This window comes from Crinia signifera, chromosome 5, assembly GCF_055691185.1.
Source record: "Crinia signifera chromosome 5, ASM5569118v1, whole genome shotgun sequence".
Taxonomy (NCBI): Eukaryota; Metazoa; Chordata; class Amphibia; order Anura; family Myobatrachidae; genus Crinia; species Crinia signifera.
Window position 1 is genome coordinate 55,813,528 of NC_139221.1, and position 22,322 is coordinate 55,835,849.

General features: G+C 46.4%; 1 protein-coding gene across 2 annotated transcripts; it reads right to left on the reverse strand.

Moving 5' to 3' along the window:
• Positions 1-2,130: 2,130 nt before the first annotated feature.
• C5H8orf89 (chromosome 5 C8orf89 homolog) lies at positions 2,131-20,127 on the reverse strand. Of its 2 annotated transcripts, none has more exons than XM_083187255.1 (5): positions 20,013-20,127; positions 13,065-13,228; positions 9,053-9,191; positions 7,298-7,353; positions 2,131-3,224 (listed from the first exon to the last, which is right to left on the reverse strand). In XM_083187255.1, the coding sequence occupies exons 2-5, from the start codon at positions 13,213-13,215 to the stop codon at positions 3,085-3,087; spliced, it is 486 nt and encodes a 161-aa protein (XP_083043381.1). In that variant the 5' UTR covers positions 13,216-13,228; positions 20,013-20,127; the 3' UTR covers positions 2,131-3,084. The 2 variants fall into 2 exon arrangements, with proteins under 2 accessions (XP_083043381.1, XP_083043380.1); XM_083187254.1 differs by lacking the exon at positions 20,013-20,127 and adding an exon at positions 17,658-17,920.
• Between the last annotated feature and the right edge of the window lie 2,195 nt (positions 20,128-22,322).

A 22,322-nucleotide genomic window follows, 5' to 3' on the forward strand; every position in this document is an offset into this window, starting at 1 on the left:
CCCAAGTACTACAGTTCCTGTATTTAGGATACGAGTCGGGCTTAGCCAACTCTACTCTGGGAGTTCAAATATCAGCGTTGAGTGTACTACTAAGTAGAAGACTATCAGAAGACGACCTTATAAAGAGATTCTGCAACGCAGTAAAAAGAATGAGACCAACAGTCAGGTCGCTGGTAGCTCCGTGGGATCTGAACTTGTTGCTAAAAGCGCTGACAAAACACCCATTTGAGCCTTTGAATGAAATCTCTCTAAAATATATGAATTGGAAAATTCTGTTCTTAGTGGCTGTCACTTCCGCAAGAAGGATCAGTGAGCTTCAGGCTTTGTACATTGAAGAACCATACCTGAGGATACTCCCAGATAAAGTGGTTTTAAGGACTCATCCTGATTTCCTACCGAAAGTCGTCAGTGCTTTTCACCTTAATCAGGAGATTACTCTTCCTTCGTTCTATCCAGATCCTAAAGGGGAAATAGAAGAAGAGTGGCATACTCTGGACTTAGTGAGAGGTATCACTATTTACCTACACAGATTGGCGGATATAAGAAAATCGAAGAATTTATTTGTGATCTCCGATGGTCCAAGGAAAGGGATGTCACCTTCCAAGCAGACGATGGCGAGATGGATTCGTGATCTTATTACTTATGTTTACCAACAGGAAGGTCAGGAGGTTCCATCTGTTATAAAGGCACACTCCACTAGGGCCATGGCGACGTCGTGGGCGAAGGCGGCTCAAACCTCGATTAAAGATATCTGTAATGCAGCCACTTGGAAGTCGATGCACACTTTCTCCAGGCATTATGCGCTGGATGTGTCGAAGTCATGTTTTGGGGAGCAAGTTCTTAACAGTGCTCTGGTTGATTAAATATATATTTTTTCTGGCATGTATTGTGTCCCTCCCTCTTTCTGCTTTGGTATATTGTCCCAAGGTCTTGGCTGCCATGGGGATCGTAGAAGAAAGGTAGAATTATACTCACCGATAATTCCTTTTCTTCCTAGAGATCCCATGGCAGCCATTAGTTGCCCGCCCCTTGTGTTTTTTTCAGGACCTAAGGAAGGAGACACTCAAAAAGACAAGGATGAAGGGGTGGAGAGTCCATTTATACAGGAAGGGGGAGGTCCTAGAAAAAAAACAACCTGTCTATCTGAAGGGAGATGGATGAAATCCCAAGGTCTTGGCTGCCATGGGATCTCTAGGAAGAAAAGGAATTATCGGTGAGTATAATTCTACCTTTAGTTGGATTGAGATGGAATTGTACAAGGGAGGAACAAATGGAGGAAACTTGGGTACACACATAAAGCATGATTTTGGATCACTCGCAAAAGCTTATTTTGTAATGGATAAAATCATGTGCACTGCAGGTGGGGCAGATGTAACGTGCAGATAGAGTTAGATTTGGGTGGGATTAGTACTTCAAACTGATATCTATATTGCAGTGTCAAAATAAAACAGCCAGTATTTACTCTGCACAGAAACAAAATAACTCACCCAAATCTAACTCTCTCTGCACATGCGCTGACCATACATTGTGGGAGCGTCACCTTGGTTACGGACGGCAAGATCTGGTTGGTGGCCAGGCTGGCGCTGTGTGTCTGACGCCCACTGCATATGTTGTACACGTTACTTGGGAGACGAGCGCAGCGTACGGCTATTGACTGGTCCTACGCGACGTCAGTTCCGGGTATGCGTGCCTCTCTTGGAGCTTACGTGACTGTCAGTGCTAATGGCGTGATCCAGCACGGTGAATACAGGTGAATAATGAGAAGGTGAGCCAGCAGGTGTTTTATATGAGATTGATTTCAGTCACTAAATATATCCGGTTCCTCTGAGGGTCACTTATGCTCCTGACGACGGTGGACAAACACCGAAACGGCCGTCGGGCATCAGTGACCGCACAGTGTATGTCATCTTCAGGGTCACTTACGTGGTGAGGGACAGGATTCACATCTGTTGTCCACATATTTTATGATGGGAAGCCACAAGCACTGGTTTTGTCTATTACATTAACCAGAAAAAAATTAAGCTGGTCCGGGACCAACCCCATGTCCCCTGCAAGTGCCCTGAGATACCCCCAGGTGCCATGGCAACCAGTTTTGGAACCATTGATGGAATAATAGAAATATTGGAGCAATCATTTTATAATTTAATAATATTCTTTCTTAACAACCAATTCCCAGTGTCTGTGACCCTGACTACAATATTTTTATTGTTATGCGTGTCACCATTTATAAGTAACTGACTAAAATGTCAATACATTTATATCTAATGCAGCATGCATCTTGCAAAGGGGCAAATGTGTAGCTGATGATTTTTGTGACTTTGACAGTGATGCTCATATGACATCTGCTGGCAACAAAAAGTACTGCAGCCACATAGAAATAGGTGCCACGAGGTGCACATTTTAAACCTAAATTGCTGAATCCACCAGGGAATCTACAATGGGTGCAAGGTGTGCCCTGCATATGAGCAAAATGCTATTCTCCCTTTTTTTATTTTATGAGTCAAAAATGGTACATTCAATTATAATTATAATTAAATGTACCCAAACAGGGCCGCCGACAGGGGGGTGCTAGGGATACAACTGTCCCGGACCCAGCGGCTTTGACAGACAGTAGGGCCCGGGCAGCAGCCCCATTGAATTCAGCCACCCACCCTCCCCACTACACAGAGGTGGGCCACAGGTCCTCCACAGCCCGTTGCACATAGACAGTACCCTGCTGAACATGCAGTGCAGGTGGCAGCAGGAATGCTGGGTGTCCGCACTGTAAGCCGCGTGTGGTGTGACGTCATCGTGCGGCTTACAGTGCAGTCGCCCAAGCATGCAGCAGCCAGATCATAGATGCCCGATGCCGGAAGACTCAGATGGACCACTGCCGCGACCGCAGGTAAGCTTTTAATACTCGGCGGAAGGGAGTGTTTATGGGGGATGGGGTCAGTCCCGGGCCCCAAAATTTCTGACGCCAGCTCTGTTAACAAACCCCCTTCACTGCCATCTCCATTTAAATTCACAATGAAAAGGTCCAGGTTCTATAGCCCCAATAACTGCACAATATCACATCAGTGGTGGACATAGATATTTGTAGCGTTATTGTTCTTCCTTTTTGGCTTTAAGCTTTCTCAAGTTTTCTCGTCGTACAGTTTCATTCTCCAGTGATGCCATTTCTGACAGTCTCTGCACATATGGTGCGGGAGCTCCATGGAGTGGATCAATGTAGCCTGCAGATCCTATGTGAACATAGAAATGAAATAACATGTGTTTATTAAATGGCAATTTCACTTTCAACTGGGCAAATCTCATATATATAAGGGCTGATTCGGGCCTGATGTTTTGACTACGTAGAACTGCAGTATTAAAAATCAATGATTTGAATGAAAAACCTGTGAGGCTTGACTTAGGGCACATGCCGTTTTTGGAGCGAGGGGGAAATGGCGTGTGTGGCCACTAAAACAGCGAGGCTCGCAGCTAAGTGCAGCGTGCTCCCTGCATTAGCCGCAAGCCTTGCTGTTTGGGGAAATCCTCTGCGTCCTCTGACAGCGAGGATTTCCCCGGAACGTTGATTAACGGGAATGGCAAGGCGCGGGGGTTAAACGGCAAGGATCGCTTGTTTACGGCGATCCCAGCCACTTAACCCCCTCGCCGGCCGCATTGAATACACCCCATAATTGGAAATGATTAGGAATTTGAAACAAAGGTAGACAGATGGCAAAGTCCTTTAGACGATTTTAGCAAACTTTCATTCTACACATTGTCATATAGTCACAAAACAGTTGTTAGTGTTAAGCAAGCAACAGTGTAGCAGATTTGTTAGAAGCAAGTGAGTTCACACACATGCCAATATTAAGTCATATCCGTGTGTGTGTGTGTAGGGGCTATAGCGGCAGGAATGCGTGTACCCGCACGTTGCTGTCGCAGATTGATGAGCAGTGTCCATCAATCTCGGCATCGCCAGTGTTCTCTCACCGGAGAACACTGGCACTATCAGCTCGCTCAGCACACAGAGCTGACTGCTCGCTCTGTGTGTGGGCTGTCAGCTCTGTGTTCTGAGCGACAGAGGAGCAGAACGGCCCGACCTAGCAAAGCTAGGAAGCCCTACACACATCCCTATGTGTGTAGGGCCCATAAGTGTCAGGCAAACAATCATGCAGGGAGGCTCAATTAATATGTATACTTAGGACATTATTCAATGCTCCCGATTCACCGTTTTTTTGGGCAAATCGGGCTGTTTTCACTCCTTGCGGTGAATCTTTTTCACTTAAAATCTGATTCACCCTATTCAATGTTCACTGTTCGACGAAAGTGAACAGTGATTGCCGGCCAGTTCTCCAGTTCATGCTCGCTGCAATTCACTGGTGTATTTCAATGGGGTTTTCACTGGGATTCTCCAAGAGTGTATTCAATGCTAGGATGGAGAACTGCTTTCAGCATGATTTTCACCATGATTTTCACCATGATTCACCGTTTTGAATTCGACATCTTTTTAAGGTGAACTGGAAAGTGTGTGGGGGGGGGGGGCTGCTTGTGCTGCCTGTGTTCCCGGGAGCCCTCCTCCCTCCCAAACATTCCGGCACAGGCAGGGAGGCTTCCATCTCCCTGCCTGCCGCCGTCCCCCGGCTCCCTGACGCAGGTTAAAAATCGCCGTCAGGAGCAGCGAGCCCCTGCGGCGTTGAATAGGGTGACAAGGAGGGCTGGCAGCGAATGCTCCAGCCCTCCGTAACCCTGCGAATGTGCAGCGAATCCTAAATAGGATTTGCTGCACATCGCGATCAGCACCATTGAATATTGGCCTGAGTCTGTAGCTTGTAAAACTGAATCAACTTCCAGATTTTCAGTACCTGGATATTTTGTTCCTGACCAAAGTGAAGTGGTGTCACATATCTCCTATATATTTAGCCAGATCTGTCAGTCATGTGTGTGTATAACGCTGGATGGAGTTATGAACTCCGCCCCCTCCCAGCGTTATACACAGAGCCCAGCAATACACAGATCTGGCCTGCCCTTTAACGTACAGCACAGTCAGCAGGGTCACCCACTGCCATACCTCTAAACTTTTGTAACCAAATGCCGCTCCCGCCAAGTCACACCCCCTTTTCATCCTCTGCATCGCTGAATAGCATGCACACAGCGTCTATTCCTTCAGGCAGGAGGGAGTCCCAACTGCCCCCCCCCCCTCGCTGCGGGACACTGCCCGCTCCGGGCGGGACCGTCCCAAAAAACCGGGATTGTTGGGAGGTATGCCCACCGCCACACACATATAACTCTGCATGCTGCGGCCGGTGCTAGATTTACTTATGCCTAAACTGGGGACCGGGAGATCCTCCCGCCCGATCCCCCCACCTGGGGGGGATTGGGATAGCACCCTCGGACACCCTCCCAAACCCTAAGCAGTACTGCATGCACACCTCCCACACCAGCAGCGCACTCGCACACGCTTTTCCCACCACCCATGCCCACCCTGCACCAGAGCAAAAGACTACTGCAGTACCCATACACCCGCCACATCCCCCACCCATGCCACCCCTGCACACACCTAATACACACCTACACCTCCCCAATCCGTGGCAACACTGCACCCACCCACGGCACTCCTGCAACCGCACCTACTGCGCAGGCAGTATACCCAAACACAGATCACCTGCACCCAACCCTCACATACCCGCAGTACCCCCGTAACTGCCCCTCACCCACCCACAACACCACCGCACCCACAACCTGACCCCCCGCACCCACCCCTCTCCCAGCCTAAGCACCCCCACAAGTACAACTCCACCACATGCAGCACACCCACACTCTCCCACACCCACAGCACCACCGGACACCCTCCCCCACCTGCGCCAACCCTGTACCCACCACTCCCCCACCCAAGGCATCCAGACATCCCCCTGTATAAACACCATACCCACTCCTCCCGCACGCGCAGTATTTCCCCACCCCTCCCTCACAAACCATATTTCATGCAATAAAGGCGTTCAGAGGCTAAGGGGCAGAGCCCTTAACGACGGTGTGAAGTGCGTCCGTAGGGTGCGATGAGTCACCTAGTTATATAATACTTGGGGTTTGTTTTGTAACATTGATCCTGTGCCAGCCAGTGTAGGACCTTTTAGGGTTATTTTTTTTCAGACATGTTCACTTTCTTTAATAGACTGATATATGCCCCATTATATAGGATAGGGATTTTCAATTAGTTACGCCTGTGCAGTAGCCGCCTGTGGCCAGGGGTGGGGTTTACTCGTCCTTTCAACAAATAAGCCCCGCCCCTACACACGGCCAGCTAATGGGCAAACGTAATGTGTGCAGGTGTAATGGGTGGCAGGTGCCGCCCTCTGGGAGAAGACATTGGGAAAGCCCTGGGGGGCTTATGTTACAAACCTTTGTGGGCTGACTGGCAGGGGACCCATCACGAGTATCCCCTGGCTGAGGCATTACTTCTCTGAATAGTGAAGCCCAGTGCTAGTTCCCAAAATACAGAGGCGCCCCAATCATTTGTCCCCCGTATTTTAGGAACCAGGGCCAGCTCTCAATAAATAGATTAACTTTTAAAAAAGCAATGTTATAGGGCCTACACACATCCCGATTTTGGCCAGAGATATAGCATGCCAGATTTAGCATAGCAGATTTCCTTTGAGCACAAAATCATCTATATTGCTTAGAACGTGCAAAATGTGTCAACGATATGCCTCAGCGATTCTGCTTAGCGATTTAAGCATGCCAGATTGACACCACACAAAAGGCGCCCGATATGCAGGGTCTTGCTAAACGATTTTGCTAGATTGATGGGACATGCTCATTCTTCATCTTAATGCGATTTAGACGCGCGGGGCCGCGCATCTATATCGGTTTAGCCCCCACACACACACCGATGTATGCTTAGTTTCTAAGCGACCTTGCTAAATCGCTTAGAAAATGGCACAAAATCGGCATGTGTGTAGGCCCCATTACACTCATTAAGCATTGAGGTGTATAGGGGAAGAAAGTGGTTCACTCTGTGAGAGTGCTGAATCTGCTATTAACCACAGGATGTGATGTTATACCATATCTGTATTGTGCTAGTGCTAGAAATTCTGTAGTTTTGTGAAATTTCAGATCATGTCTATAAAGCTTTAATGGGACAAGTTTGTCTACGGAATAGCCTACAGCACACAACAAATACACATTGTAGCCTACAGCATATAAACATTCTATTCTAAAGCACACAAAATATAACATACTAAACACACAACATATAAACATTCTAAACATACAACATATACACATTATAGCCTACAGCACACAGCGGTTAAACAATTATTGTTAAACTTACTTTTTTGGTTTGATCGAGATGATAGCAAACTGGGGGCACCATTAGACATACTGGATCTAAAAAGACACAAAAATAATGAACAGAGAGGCAGACACCACAGTCATTATACCAGCAATAATGTCAAAACAAGATTATGATGGCAGGAAAAACCCCATCAACTAGTTGATTTAGCCTAATATAAAGGGCAAGTCCACCTCTAAACCTGTGTACACATTAGCCAATAGGGTGTACCCAGCAATATTGTTAGCTATTTGGACCCGGGGGGATCCTGGCATCAGCAAGCATTGCGGGATAGACAGCATAAATAAACTGTTCCGGCAAGTCTAATTCTGCCCGATTGGAAGGAGGGCCATGCTGCTCAATGCTGAAAGACCCACGTGAAGCACATTCTGCTTGTGAAGGAACCACCTGCGGCAACCATCTGGTGTGCACCACTAGCAGGGTGTGCAATCAGTGGAGGTGCACATTACAGGAATAGCACACAGGGGTGTGGAAGTACTCTGTTAGAATATAAATAAATAAGGACATGGTAAGAACACATTTACAGTTAACCAATGTAAGAAAAGTGGGATTTCATTAATTTGATAAAATGATAAATGTCCTGGTCCCATGGGAGCAGTACAGACGGGTGTGAGAAAGTGGGGAGCACTTTTATACCAAGGACCTATTTCCGCATGGATTGCTGATCTGAGAAGATGCCACTGACTGCCAGGAGATAGCCCAAATAGTCAGAGCAGCCGCCCTGTGTAAATCTGCAAGTAAATTGCGCATAGATCGCTAATCACTATCCACTTGCAAATCCACGCGCAATTCCCGAAACATTGAGGACTTTTCCATCTGTGAAAATCTGTGTAAGTCTGAGGCCGCCACTAATCTGTGAGACAGACTGGAAGTAGTCAGTACTAACATCACCAACCCTCCCTAAAAACACATCCACGAAACGCTCCCAGAAAATGGCAGTTCAGTCAAATTGCTGGTTACCTTCCATACACATTTTCAGTCATTCATTTTCCTTGAGCATGTGAAATGTCCATGGTAAACATGCACAGTGGGTACGGATCATTGGACAGGCAGCAACTAGGTCGACAAGCATTAGGTCGACACCACTAGGTCAACATGCATGAAGGTCGACATGACTGAGGGTTGACTTGCAGAAAGGTCGACATGGGTTAGGTCGACAGGGTCATTAGGTCAACATGCATTAGGTCGACATGGGAAAGGTCGACATGGGGTTTTTCACTTTTTATCACGAATGTCGACACAGTCGTCATGAACAGTGAAATGTAGCACAGCGTGCCTTCGCATGGCTCGCTGTGCTTGCCATGCTTCGGGCACGGTGCCTTGCTGTGCTTGGCACACTATTTTATTCTCCCACCATGCCCTAGTGGATGGTAGGGCATGAAATACCGCGTGTCGGCACATGTCGGCTAAAAAAAAAAAAGTGAAAAACCCCATGTCAACCTTTTGACTGTCGACCTTCCCCATGTCGACCTAATGACCCTGTCGACCTAACCCATGTCAGCCTACAGTCATGTTGACCTTCAAGCATGTTGACCTAGTGGTGTCGACCTAATGCTTGTCGTCCTAGTTGCTGTAGACCAGCACAGTCGCTCACAATCACTTGATTTGCGAATTCGCTAATTAGCGCTCCATACTAAATTAGGCCCCAAAGGCAGACATCAGCCAACTAATTAAGGAAACAAAAGAACCTTGCCATACTGTATGTTTAATATACTGGGCATAGATCTCACTTGCCTGTCTCTGTAGCAATGAGAGGCACACAGAGAATATCCTGTGCGTGGTAGATGGAGGAATTGGTTCAGTCTGATGCCTGGAATCCCGGTGTGGCTGCTCAGCGTGTCAGGATTCCCTTTACACATAGTAGAGTATGGTTCTAAATAAAAGAGAATGCTGCGTTGAGTGCCAGGAAGAAGAGGAAAGATCATTCGATGATGAGTAACCATCAAATTACTTTTTTCCTCTGTGCTTGCCATGCTTTGGGCACGGTGCCTCGCTGCACTCGGCACACTATTATATTCTCCCTCCATTGCTCTAGTGCTGGGCAGTAAGCGGCCCTTCAGGTGTTGATGAACTACACTTCTCAGCATGCCTTGCCTTAGTTTTGCTATTTGTCCATGCTGAAACTGATGCAAGGCATGATGGGATGTGTAGTTTATCAACATCTGGAGGGTCGCTTATTGCCCACCCCTGCCCTAGTGGATGGTAGGGTATGAAATCCGGCCTGTCAGCACAAGTCGGCTTAAAGACATCACAAATTACACCTCTCGTTTTCCAGTAGACTTTTAGGTTTATTGACAAAGAGTTCTACTGAAGATGGGCTGTTGCTATGGGCAACCAATCAGATTCTATCTATTAGAATGTGCTGAAAAAATAAGAGGTAGATTCTAATTGGTTACTACAGATGTAGCTCCTGCCATCCTTGGCCGGGGCTCGCCAGACCCTCCCCACTGGCGAGCGCCGGTAGACAGGACTACACTGAACTGGGATGCGCGTGCGTCTCACACGCACGCGCATCCCAGTCTCTCGGCGGGGACGCTGCGTGTCCCTGCCCGTCTCCGCTTCAGGGAGACGGGTAGGGTTAGGGAGGCGCTCGGGGCGGCGAGGGGTACCTGTGGCGACGGCGGGGACCGGAGGCAGGCTCCGTTGCCGGGGGGGGGGGGGGGGGGGGGCGCGAGAGTGTCTCGTGCGCCCCCTGGTGGGGCTGGTGTGATTGCAGGGCTGGCACCAGCCCTACAAAGATGACACCAGCCCCATCTGTATGGGCAACATCCCATCTGAAATAGAACTCCCAACTTCATAAATAAAGCCCTTTGAATTTCCAGAAAATATCACTAGTATGTCCACTCACACGACAAAGAAAATCTACACAAAATAGGCAAAAAGCTTTCTTATTGAAAATACAAGAATGTATACTAAACCCAAAAGTGTGTATTATTTTTCTAATTGCCGCCAAGGAATACTTTGTGGTTTTTACTTCAGAATGAATATGCCTTTCCAAAACAGCAAACAGCCACATTCTACATACAGATTTCCATCATAAACTCCAAAAGGCAAAATGAGAATGCAATTTTCAAAAATGGGCAAAACTATGTGCACTGGAGGGGGGGGGGGGCAGATGTAACATGTGCAGAGAGAGTTAGATTTGTGTGAGTTATTTTGTTTCTGTGCTGGGTAAATACTGGCTGCATTATTTTTACACTGCAATTTAGATTTCCGTTTCAACACACCCCACCCAAATTTTACTCTCTCTGCACATGTTACATCTGCCCCACCGGCAGTGCACATGGTTTTGCCCATTTTCCAAACAAAAAGTAACACCATTTTAAAAAAACAGACAACACACATTAAATGAAGAACTCCCAACATATGGGAGATGGAAGCATTCCTTTTTTAAATGGTGCCACGAGTTTACTGAAACCAGAATGGGAGAGAAATTCCCCAAACCCAGACTATAATAATCTGCTCAGTAGGGAGTGGTGATGTGGCTGGCAGGCTTATGAATCCAGACCTCCCATGCATATTTTCGCATTTGATGCCATCGCAGTGCTAAAAACTGGAAGAACTTGGCTTTGCAAGTAACCCTGCATCCCCTTTAGTGAGCCGTGTGGTATATGTAGTTCTGTAGTAGAACAATACTAGGGTTCAACTTTTCATATTTGAACTGTTTTTCTTTGCACATGACACCATGTGGTATTAGAACAAAATCTGGCCCTGACATAACAGTACAGGGGAGGCTTATCTGAAAGTGATTTTATTACGTGTCTTGGAATTTGGTCTTATCAAATATGAACTATAACATGGTGATAGTGCGGTACGGCCAAATCTGAGAGGAATAGTTGATAAAAGATCCCTCCAGGGATTGGTGATTGTGTATGAATACGTCAGTACTGACACCACAGTGATTACTTCATTACACTGTGTTTTGCTTTTGGGACTAGGAGGCATCTAGGTGTTATTACATTTTAGCCTAACAAAGAATGTATATTCCAAGGGGACGTCGGTCTGACTTTACTGCCAGAGAATATACATGTCATTCGTATCAGATTAGGTCATAAAGTCATGACAACATGGTCAGACCGAATAACTAGAAAAAGGGGCCGATTCAGATTTCATATGGGTTCGAATTCAGTCCTGTTTTCTATGGTGGGGGTCTGGCCTGTGGGCAAAGTAGTCAGGCCCCTAGGCTCGTGGGTGTTAACGCTGGGCCCTCCTGACCTGTGAACTTTATTTACAGAGCACTATGCCCGAGGCCCTGAACTGGGCATTAGGCCCGTGGCCCAGATAGCAGGGCGCTAGGCTCATGACCCAAGTTAGCAGGGAATTATGCCTGAGGCCCCCAATAGGTCGGGCACTAGGGCTCTGCCCATTGGTCAGGCCTTAGGCCTGTGCACAAGTAGGGGCACTAGGCCCAGTATCATTCTTGGTATAGGGAAATGAGTGAGTGATCCGGGCATCAGGCCCAGATCTCTCCAACCAGCCCAATTAGGTAGGCCCACAGGTCTGAGCCCCTTTATAAGTGATCCTTGGCACTAGGCCCAGTAGGAAAGAGTTCCCCCCTGGTTCATTCATTGGAGGGTGGACAGACTGTCTGGCTGCCACCTTCCCAGGTATACCCAGCAGACGGCGTGTAGTTTCCATGGGTGTTTGGGGTTAAAAGGTGGACCAGCTGTGCATGTGTGTATTTTGTATGTTGTTTTCCGTGCAGGGTATCCTTTGTTGTAGTACTTTTTGTGTCGCACCACACACACACATAGTCAGTTTGAGGGCTATGTGATGTAGTTATCTAGTTGCGTGCCACACTAGTGAGCGTTAGGCCCTGCACAGTGTTGTTTTTGTTGCTTCTTTACAGGGACCTGTAAGGGAAGTCTTGGAGAAGGTGCAAGTTTAGTGATGGTGAGTGTTATCTTTGTTAGTTTGTCTCTGCCTATCGCCCTTCCTTCTTTGTTCAGGGCGTACAAGGACCTTGCATCCCTGTGCAAGGTCAAGTCCTAGGTGCGTGAGTGCCAATAGGTGACACTCTGGGTCCTGCATCCCGCAACGTCCCTACAGAAGAAAGCTTCGGGCAGCATCATCCTCAGCACGCGGCCTCAGAACTCGGAGAGTCACCTATTGGCACTTGCACACCTAGGTGAAGCCTTGACCTTGCACAGGGATGCAAGGTCTATGTACACACAGGGAGAGCATAGGTCTGCACTAAAGAAGAACCATATTCACCTCTTCTCCTTCCTCCTAGGTGATCGTGTCCGGGTGCCGGAGTTTACTAGGACCGTGGTTCGTCACAGCCTGAAGGTGAGAGGGTAAGTGGTCTGGATACACTGGCACGGCAGCAGGCACCACACCGCTCCCCCACCACCCCCTCTTACCAAAGCTATGGATTCACTAGGATCCAATGCACCGCAGAAAATGATCCTCACAAGCACGGCCATTTTACCTCATGTGCTTTTCCTTTTCTGACTTAAACCATCTTTGATGGCACCAAATCCTGCAGTTTCTGCTGCGCTGATTCTTATCCCAGTGTCCTCTGCTGATGCAGCTATGGTTATGTACCTGTACTTGTGCTCTATTGTAAGTCAGTATTTTTGCTTATTTGTTTATGTACTTGTAATTGGGCACTGCAGATCCCTTGTGGCACCATATTAATAAAGGATAATAATAATAATAAAAAAAACTGCAGAATCTAAATAATGTGCATTGAAGTCTCCTCTATTAATAGGTGACCGCCAGTTGTCATATGTGAAGAGCTTACTATTTTTCTGTATTTGTAAAGGAGTGTTACTCCATCTGAGCTCAGACAGATGCAAGTGGGAGAAGTATGATGGCAATTTCACAGTCTGATCCTCGATCCCTGGAAGGACTCTGGGAACTGGATGCGCCCGTTTTAATAGTGGCTTAGTCATTGTGCCCCATTCCCTAGAAGAAAAGAAAACGATTATGAGACATGGTTCCAGAACTGATCACTGATTCAAGAATGTATATGCAATTGGTTATATTAACGATACACTGCATAAATATTGGTTCCAGAGGACAAATCAACTCTAGGATTTTAGTCACCAGGACTAAGGCAGTAATTCGGCAATCTAGAACTTCTGCTTCCTCCCAATTAAAGCAACGGTGGCAGCAGGTTTCTAACACCCTGTTCTTCTATGCATGTGATGTCATAACCTCATGTGTGCAGCACAGATAGGAAAAATGATCGCGCCGGTTGATCCCGGTCCCTCTATGCCTGCGCCCTGCTGACGCAGCCCAGTCACATTACACAATAACTGTCCTGAAAAAAACAAATCTCCAATCATTCTGCTGTAGAATGTGATGTGTATTCTGCATCCGTGGCCAATGGTGTAGCCAAATCCAGGGACATCAGGTCCCGATATGAGGAGTGCTGCACATTCATAGAACCAGGCAGAAACTTATTGTGAAAATGTAGTGTGTGCAGCATGCCAATCTTTGGGCTCTGATTCCTGCCACTAGTTCATTAATTTCACTAGTGTTAAAACATCACCTTGTGGGCATCTGAATTTAAATCAGAAATGACATGCCTCTTCTCAGCTTGATATTTATGTAGTACAAACGAGACGCCCGCGTGCCGCCCCGTGTCGGCCACCCCCTGCACCCCCCCTAACCCTGCCCGTCTCCCTGAAGCGGAGACGGGCAGGGTCCTGCCACTCAGCGTCTGGGACGCGCATGCATGTGAGACGCTCGCTCGTCTCATTCTAATGGAGTCCCTCTCAGCCAGCACTCGCCAGCGGGGACATTCTGACGAGCGCCTGCGGTGAATGAGAGGGGCACCATCTGTATGTATGCTTGAAATTGAAAGATCATTGACAAATCTGTGTGTTTATATAATCTTTCAGAAGATATAACCATCCAGACTCACTGTCCAGTCACTAGTCTCTACCAATAATCTTTCAGTTACACCCATTACATCATAATCCTCCTCAAACAGTACTAGCGCTATTCCCACAAATTAATTTGGATTTATATAGACACACAGCAGGTCTGGCACTCCCAACAACCAACTTTCCATCTGTGCCCGATGCCTTCCCTAAAGAGGTAGCTAGCAAACAAAGGTGTGGCACTTGGGACTAGAATCACACTGCAGATACTAGGTGTAATCCGCGTACTGTTTGCAGTATAATTTTAGTCCCAAGTGCCACACCTTTGTTTGAGATAGATAGATAGATAGATAGATAGATAGATAGATAGATAGATAGATAGATAGATAGATAGACAGACAGATAGACAGATAGACAGACAGACAGACATGGAGGATAAGCCATGACACATAGGGGGTGATTCTGGTTGGTTTACAAAAGCAAACTCCTTCTTTAATGGACAAAACCATGATGCACTGCAGGTGGGGCTGATGTAACATGTGCAGAAAGAGTTACATTTGGGTGAATTATTTTGTTTCTGTGCAGAGTAAATACTGGCTGCCTTAAAATTATGCTGTGTACACACAGTGAGATTCCCTTGCTTTTCGACTTAAGATTCGAGTGCTATGCAATCTTTGCTATCTCTGTACTATCTACATACAATTCATACAATCTAAATTCGACACCTGTGCGATCTGCATGCGATATTGTCAAAATCTAATGTCAAACACTCTACATAGCTTGTGAATCCATACTCATAGCTACAATATCTACAGCTGCAGTATGCCATGTAACCATACTTGCCTGCCTTCGTGGAATGGGTGGGAGGCTCACGAAAATCAGGTGGCACTTCCATCCCCTCGGAAAGTGGGAAAGTATCACCCTCTTTCTCCACCCGCATTTTGAACCTGCATGGGGCCGCCCACTTACACAGTACGGTGGGAGGTCACAGTTCTAGAACTTAAATGGCAGTGCCTACATGTGTTACAAATTACCAGACTTGTAAAAGGCAGGCAGCTAATAAACCCAATATCTGCTCAGCTTTCACCTCTCATAAGACACGATGGTGGCCTGTCCTTATTCCACTTTAACTGCAATAATGTTTGTTGAACAAATCGGTGTATAAGATGTGTGGGCTACAGGTGTGAATTTAAATAGAGATCACTGCATGATTGTGGATCAAGTTTTCTTGTGTAGAACATAACATAAAGCCTAACAATGATTTAATTCAATCCAAGCTACTGCATTTCTAAATCAAATCAGATCAAATCCATTTTTATACAATACCATTGCCATTGGATTTTGGATGGAATAGCAGTTGCAACCTATCTAGGCCTGCCACCCATAGCCCTAAAAATACTGTGCCTGGGCCTAAAGCCAAGCCTGATCACACAGCTATGCAGAAGGGAAAAACAAAATCTGTACAAAAACAAAACACTAGAAGAGTGACACCTAGTGGGCAGATTATGACACACAACAGCACATTCAAATGTCACAGCCCCCATTACATTTCAGTGTGTGAGGACTGTATATACTAATATACTAGGGTGCTGTACATGCAATTTGGTCACTTTTTTCTATCGAATGTGGCGATAAATTGCATAAAAAGTGTCCAAATCGCATTTATTTGACATCAATCCCAATGTGATGCGTGGTCCCGTACACATCGCATAGGAGCCTGAGGATAGCCTGGACTGCAGGAGAGATATGTCACATCACAGCCGAACCAGGCAAGCTTGGCTGGGTTCGCATATCATACATTGTATGCAAAAAGGATCACATACGGTATATCATATGCAATCCTGTAGCCATGGAGGTTCCCAAACAGCTCAAGGGGGGATGGAAGTGATTTTTCCCATCGGATAAATCGGCCAAGGGATCGGCATTTCTTGTGGTTTCCCAATGTTTTGTCCCTGAGGGGGTGTGTATATAAAATGGGCAGAAATCACTTGTCGCTACTATTTAAGAGATTATCCCGTGATACTTGGGATTACTAGTAAATAAACAAATTATATCTGCGACTATATAATCCATTATATCCCACCAGGCAGAGGCAGTCCCCCGAGGACTAAGTAGAGCATTTCTGCCCAGACCAGCAATGAGTTCTCCCCCTCTGTTCCTGGACCATCACCTGTGGTGAAACACCTTTCTTATCAATTAACCTGTTCAACAGAGGTGATGGCAATCATACATTACCAGGGAAGTCCAGCAACAGAGCATTTTATCCCTCATGGAGAGGGTTAGGTAGGCAAGTATGTGGTACAGCCGTATTACAAAATGGAATACATTCATTTTTTACCTCCAAATTCTTCTAACAATACCCCATAAGGACAATGTGAAAAAAGTTTTTTAAAGATTTTTGCAGATTTATTAAAAATAAAAAAAATAAGGAAATCACATGCACATAAGTAGTCACAGCATTTGCTATTAACCTCAAAATTGAGCTTGGGTGCATCCTGTTCCACTGATCATCGTTGAGATGTTACTACAGCTTAATTGGAGTCCACCTGTGGTAAACTCAGGACATTTACCACACCTGTCTATAGAAGGTGCCACACTTAACAGTGCATTTCAGAGCACAAACCAAGCATGAAGGCAAAGGAGAGGTCTTTAGTCTGTAGACCAGGCATTCCCAACCACGGTCCTCAAGGCACACCAACAGTGCAGGTTTTGTAGATATCCAGGCTTGAGCACAGGTGACTTAATTAGTATCTGAGGGATTCTGATTAAACCATCTGTGCTGAAGCCTGGATATCACTAAAACCTGCACTGTTGGTGTGCCTTGAGGACCGTGGTTGGGAATGCCTGCTGTAGACAAATCTGGGGAAGGGTACAGAATAATATCTGTTGCTTTGAAGGTCCCAGTGAGCACAGTGGCCTCCATCATCCGTAAATGGAAGAGGTTTGGAACCACCAGGACTCTTCCTAGAGCTGGCTGGCTATCTAAACTGAGCGATCAGGGGAGAAGGGCCCTAGTCGGGTAGGTGACCAAAATCACGATGGACCTTCCAGAAGGACAACCATCTCTGCAACAATCCAGGCCTGTATGGTAGAGTGGCCAGACGGAAGCCACTCCATATTAAAAAGCACATGGCAGCCCACCTGGAGTTTGACAAAATGCACCTGAAGGACTCTGAGACCATGTAGGTGAGAACTCTTTGCTTGTCTTTAGCTGGCTCATAAACATTAAATGCAGGCTCCTTAGCAAAAATATTGTGTGAAACCTGTGTGTAGATTGATAAATCAACACAGGGCAGCGCATCCTTCAGGCTGCAGCCTGAGCAGAAAAACGATTTACCAAAAGAATATCGGGTACTTGTGAGGGTTATAACCCATAGTATACTTGGACATAAATTCTCAACTTTTTCTGCTGTAAGCAACCAAATGCAGTGAACAGTGGAACAACCTTTGAGCCATGACTCTCAAATCTGTGGTTATAATCCATAAATTGAAATAAATATAGTCACCTCTGGAGGCGTAGGAACCATGGATTTGAAGAGATGGTAAATCCTCCCCAGGAGCACGGTGTACAATGATTAGTTGGATGGCCAACAGAAAGCGTCCCAAAGTGTCCTTGATAAAAGTGTCTTGGCATTGGTGCAGAATAGTTACTGAGGAGTTGGAGATGTCCTTATGAGAATAAAGTGCAGCCACACTGGGTGGGAGAGCCACGAGGCAGTACAGTACCAGCTGTACCTGCCCTCAGCTGTTATTCCCCCCCCCTTCCCCTGTCTCACGGCTTTCACGGTGTGTGGGGAGAACCCTGTGTCTCATCCCTTAGTGCTGTGGGAGATACATAGCTGCTTGGAGCATCTGAAAGACCCTCTAGTGAAACAAACTAATGGACCAATCTGCTCGCTCTTGGGGTTAATAAGTTATGACAGTGTGAGCACCATAAAGGGGGCAGGTGAAATACTGGGTTTATTGGTGTCCCATTGTGGGACTGCCTTCAAGTTCTCACTGGTAAGGTAGGTAACATTGGTGTGCACATTTTTGTGTTGTCTTCTAAGGGGGCAGCTTGGAGGCCCTTTGTCACTCACTGCTCAGAGCAGTGGTGAATACATGCTATGAACACATAACAGAGACAAGCATCTTTCAGAGCCAATGTCCCTGCGTACAATCAGTATGGCAAGCGATTTTGTACCTGTTCATAACCCCACTATCCACTACTCATGGAGTTGATTTTATATAGTGTTGCGAGCCCCGCAAATTACTTTACACGTATACATATACGGAATACATGTAAAGTAATCTGCGTCCGCTCGCCACACTTTGGGCTCGGTGGCTCGCTCCGCTCGCCACACTATATAAAAACAACTCCATGCGTAGTGGATAGTGGGGTTATGAACAGGTTCAAAATAGCATCAAATCGCATCCGATGCAATCGCATGCGATATATCTGCCGCCGTGAAACTAAACAAGTACCGACAAAAGTCTACCTAGTAGGTGAAGCTTTGCTGATGACAGATTGGCCCTTTGAAGCCTTAAGGATGAGTAAAACCTCTCTGGGACAAATGGATAAGAGGTGGTGGTGGGGGGGGGGGGGGCTGAATAAAGATGCAACAACATGGTGGGACATTGGAAGCCGATGGATGGTTAATAATCATTGATGTTCCTGGCTTGATGGTAATAGTTTTTCCATTTGATATTGGTAGCTGCATGGTTACCAGCCATGGTATGTTTCTCTCAGATGCTCATCCTATGGGACATACAGTATCTTCAATTCATCTGCAGAAACCTGGAAATGTTGTATACAGCACATCTATCTGTATGCGGAAATGTCCCTTACAATCTATATTCCTAACACATGTACACGCACACTCAGAAATTCTAAAGATAATTTTGTTGGCAGCCAATTAACCTACCAGTATATTTTTGGATTGTGGGAGGAAACCGGAGTACCCGGAGGAAACCCACGCAAGTACGGGGAGAATATACAAACTCCGCAGTTAGGGCCAGGGTAGGAATCGAACCCATGACCTCAGTGCTGTGAGGCAGTAATGCTAACCATTACACCATCCGTACTGGTCAGCATCGCATCGGGTCCTGGGACTACCACCATTCTGAGATAGTGGTAGCCCATGGGCTACTTACCGGTTAGTGCTAACCAGGCATGTGCAGACCCCAGGCACCCCGCAAAGCAGATGGCAGAGACAAGCTCCTTTTGGGACATACATTCTGTCAAAAGAGTTGAAAATTGCAGTGTGACCCTGGGCAGTAGATTTCGCACAGATTGCATTGTGTATGCCAGGGGTTCCCAAACTTTTTTGAATCACGGCGCCCTAGAGCAGGAAAATATTTTCAAGGCACCCCTAGGCCAAATGCTTCTTATCAAGAAATTCAGAAAAAAATATTAAATTAAGTGCATTGTGTTTATACGTCACAGTTTTGTGGTGAGGGGCAGGTTTTGATTCTGTTTGTGCACATATATTATGATTGGCAGCCACAAGCACTGGTTTTGCCTGGTACATTGACCATAAATAATATGAATTGATCCTGGTCCACCAACCCAAGGCACCCCTGCAAGTGTCCTGAGGCACCCCAGGGTGCCTAGGCACACAGTTTGGGAACCACTGGTGTATGCGATAACATAGTAAATACTACCCCCTCCCCACCCCCCGGTTTGCCCATGATGAGTACATTGGAAGTGAAAAGATCAAATTCAATCAAGATGTTGCAGTTGCGGATTATAATGCATGACTTTATAAATGAGCAGTAAAGTACTTGAGAGTCACCTAGAAAGACGTAAAGCATCGACATAATCACTGTCACATCTAGTATCATATCTGCAATTAGTACTGAGGGAAACCAGCAGCACTCACTGTTACATGTCCATCCCAGGGTCTGCTTCCCCATCGTAGCTCAGTAGCACCTCTGCTGCAGCAGGCAACGAGCACCATGCCTCATCGGGGCATGCACAGAAAGCACTGTGTATTATGCTAGGTACACACCAGGACGACTAGGGCCCGATCAGCACAATCTAGATCCAATTCCGATCAATCGGATGTAGATTGTGTGCTGATTGGGCCCTTTTCTGACCTGGTGTGGAGCGATTCCGATCCGATGCGCGGTCCCGCGGGTCGGTCGGTCGTTATTGAGATCCTACCTGCTGCAGGTAGGATCTCAATGACGACCATAGAACCGGGTGCGGGTCGCCATCGGATCGGACCCGCTCACGGTGCACATCGTGAGCGGGTCGTGCCCTCCCGCGTCATCGTGAGCGGGTCGGACGAGACACTGACGACCCGCTCACGATGTGCATCGTGAGCGGGTCGTCCTGGTGTGTACCCCGCATTACAATCACTGCACAGAGTCCGCCATCGGACTACAGGTAACGGTTCCCCATTCCCTGCCCTGACCGGGAAGTGGAAACAAACAGCAGCATTCTCTAGCCATGTACTACTAGCATACAGCCGCGGCGGAGGGATACACTAACAGGCGGACGAATCTATGAGCCACAAACGGGGATCTCTATAAGGGAAATGACCGCATATATACATTAACGCAAGTAATAGCGAGTTTCGTCCTGGCGGCTGATTACGATGATGAACCAACGCTGATCGTGGAATATATTAGAAAATGGGTGCAGCTACATAGAGATGTTACCGGATGGTCACATTACACTTGGCAGCGTGTGTTGCGTTAGCTGCCTGTGCTGCCACCTGTTGCTAGGTTGGGCAGTGCCAGTTCTGCTAACTCACTCGGTACAAATAATAGCAGGGACCGATGCCAGCTGTGCCCATTTCACAGGTTTCAAAAAAAATTCACTGGGAAGCATTGAATTTAAACGAGGCTGAAGTTGGCTTCTTATTCGGCCAGCTTCTTATTCGAGCTCCAGCTTCTTATTCAGAACAATCACTTTTACAAGGGTTAATGAATAATGAACCACAAATTTGACTGCAGAAATCAATACAGGGGGGTCACGTACATATGACCCACTAGCAATTTATTTTGACCAACAAGGTTTTGGGCAGAAATTGGGCACTAAAGTGGGCATGGGTCCCAGAAGTCATCATTTTGAATAAGTAGCTGGTGTCCTGCAAGGGTTAAACAGCGTTGGTCAACAAATATTACACTGGAAACCCGCACAGGGGGGTCACTTACATATGACCCACTTGCCATTTCTTTTGACCAACAAGGATTTGGGCAGAAATAGGGCACTAAAGTGCGCATGGGTCCCAGAATCATTTTGAATAAGTAGCTGGTGTTCTGCAAGGGTTAAACAGCGTTGGTCAACAAATATTACACTGGAAACCCGCACAGGGGGGTCACTTACATATGACCCACTTGCCATTTCTTTTGACCAACAAGGATTTGGGCAGAAATAGGGCAGTAAAGTGGGCATAGGTCCCAGATGTCATCATTTTGAATAAGTAGCTGGTGTCCTGCAAGGGTTAAACAGCGTTGGTCAAAAAATCTTACACTTGGAATCCACACAGGGGGGTCACTTAACTATTGGGCCACAGTATATTATCCTTTATACGGGATGCCAGTCTCTTAATATATATTTTATCAGCTTATACATATGATCCGTGCCATAACTAGGGTGAGCGGTGCGCGGCAGAGACTCTGCAATTCAGCAGCTTCTATGGACTGCAGCCAATTGTGTGAAAGGTATCATCATTACAGCATTATTATTCGTGTCCATGCTGGATTCCTCTGGAGAACCAGACACCTCTGCCCATACTCCAGTGCCAGCAAATGCATTTTACAAAATGATAAAACTTTACCCCTGATCATTCTGTCCATTTTCAATCTCTGTTGACCACCATTCCGCACTGGGCAAAATGATACGTAATTGGTGAAAAGTCATAGATTGGGCTAAGTTGTCTTACAAATGAAGAGGTTAAGTACGGCGTATCTGTTTTTTCTTTTGAATAAATTTGCAAAACTCAACCAAAAACATTTCACATTGTCATTATGGGGTATGGTGTGTACCATTTTAAGGGGGGGAAATTACATTCATTTTGGAAATAAGGCTGTAACATAACAAAAGGTGTGGAAAAAAGTGAAGCGCTTGTGAGTACTTTCCAGCTGCACTGTATAGTTAGAAGAAATTGAGATATATAAGTTAATAGTTATTAAACCGTAGATTTTAGAAGTGGAGATGGTGCCTATAGCGATCCAGTTTC

What these genes read in the sequence shown, in the direction of transcription:
- C5H8orf89 (XM_083187254.1), bottom strand. Translation starts at nt 17,785, where the DNA reads ATGCCAAGACACTTTTATCAAGGACACTTTGGGACGCTTTCTGTTGGC. An exon ending in TGGTTCCTACGCCTCCAGAG is followed by an intron (nt 13,229 to 17,657) that starts GTGACTATATTT and finishes CTTTTCTTCTAG; the next exon opens with GGAATGGGGCACAATGACTA. An exon ending in TCTCATTGCTACAGAGACAG is followed by an intron (nt 7,354 to 9,052) that starts GCAAGTGAGATC and finishes GTGTCTTTTTAG; the next exon opens with ATCCAGTATGTCTAATGGTG.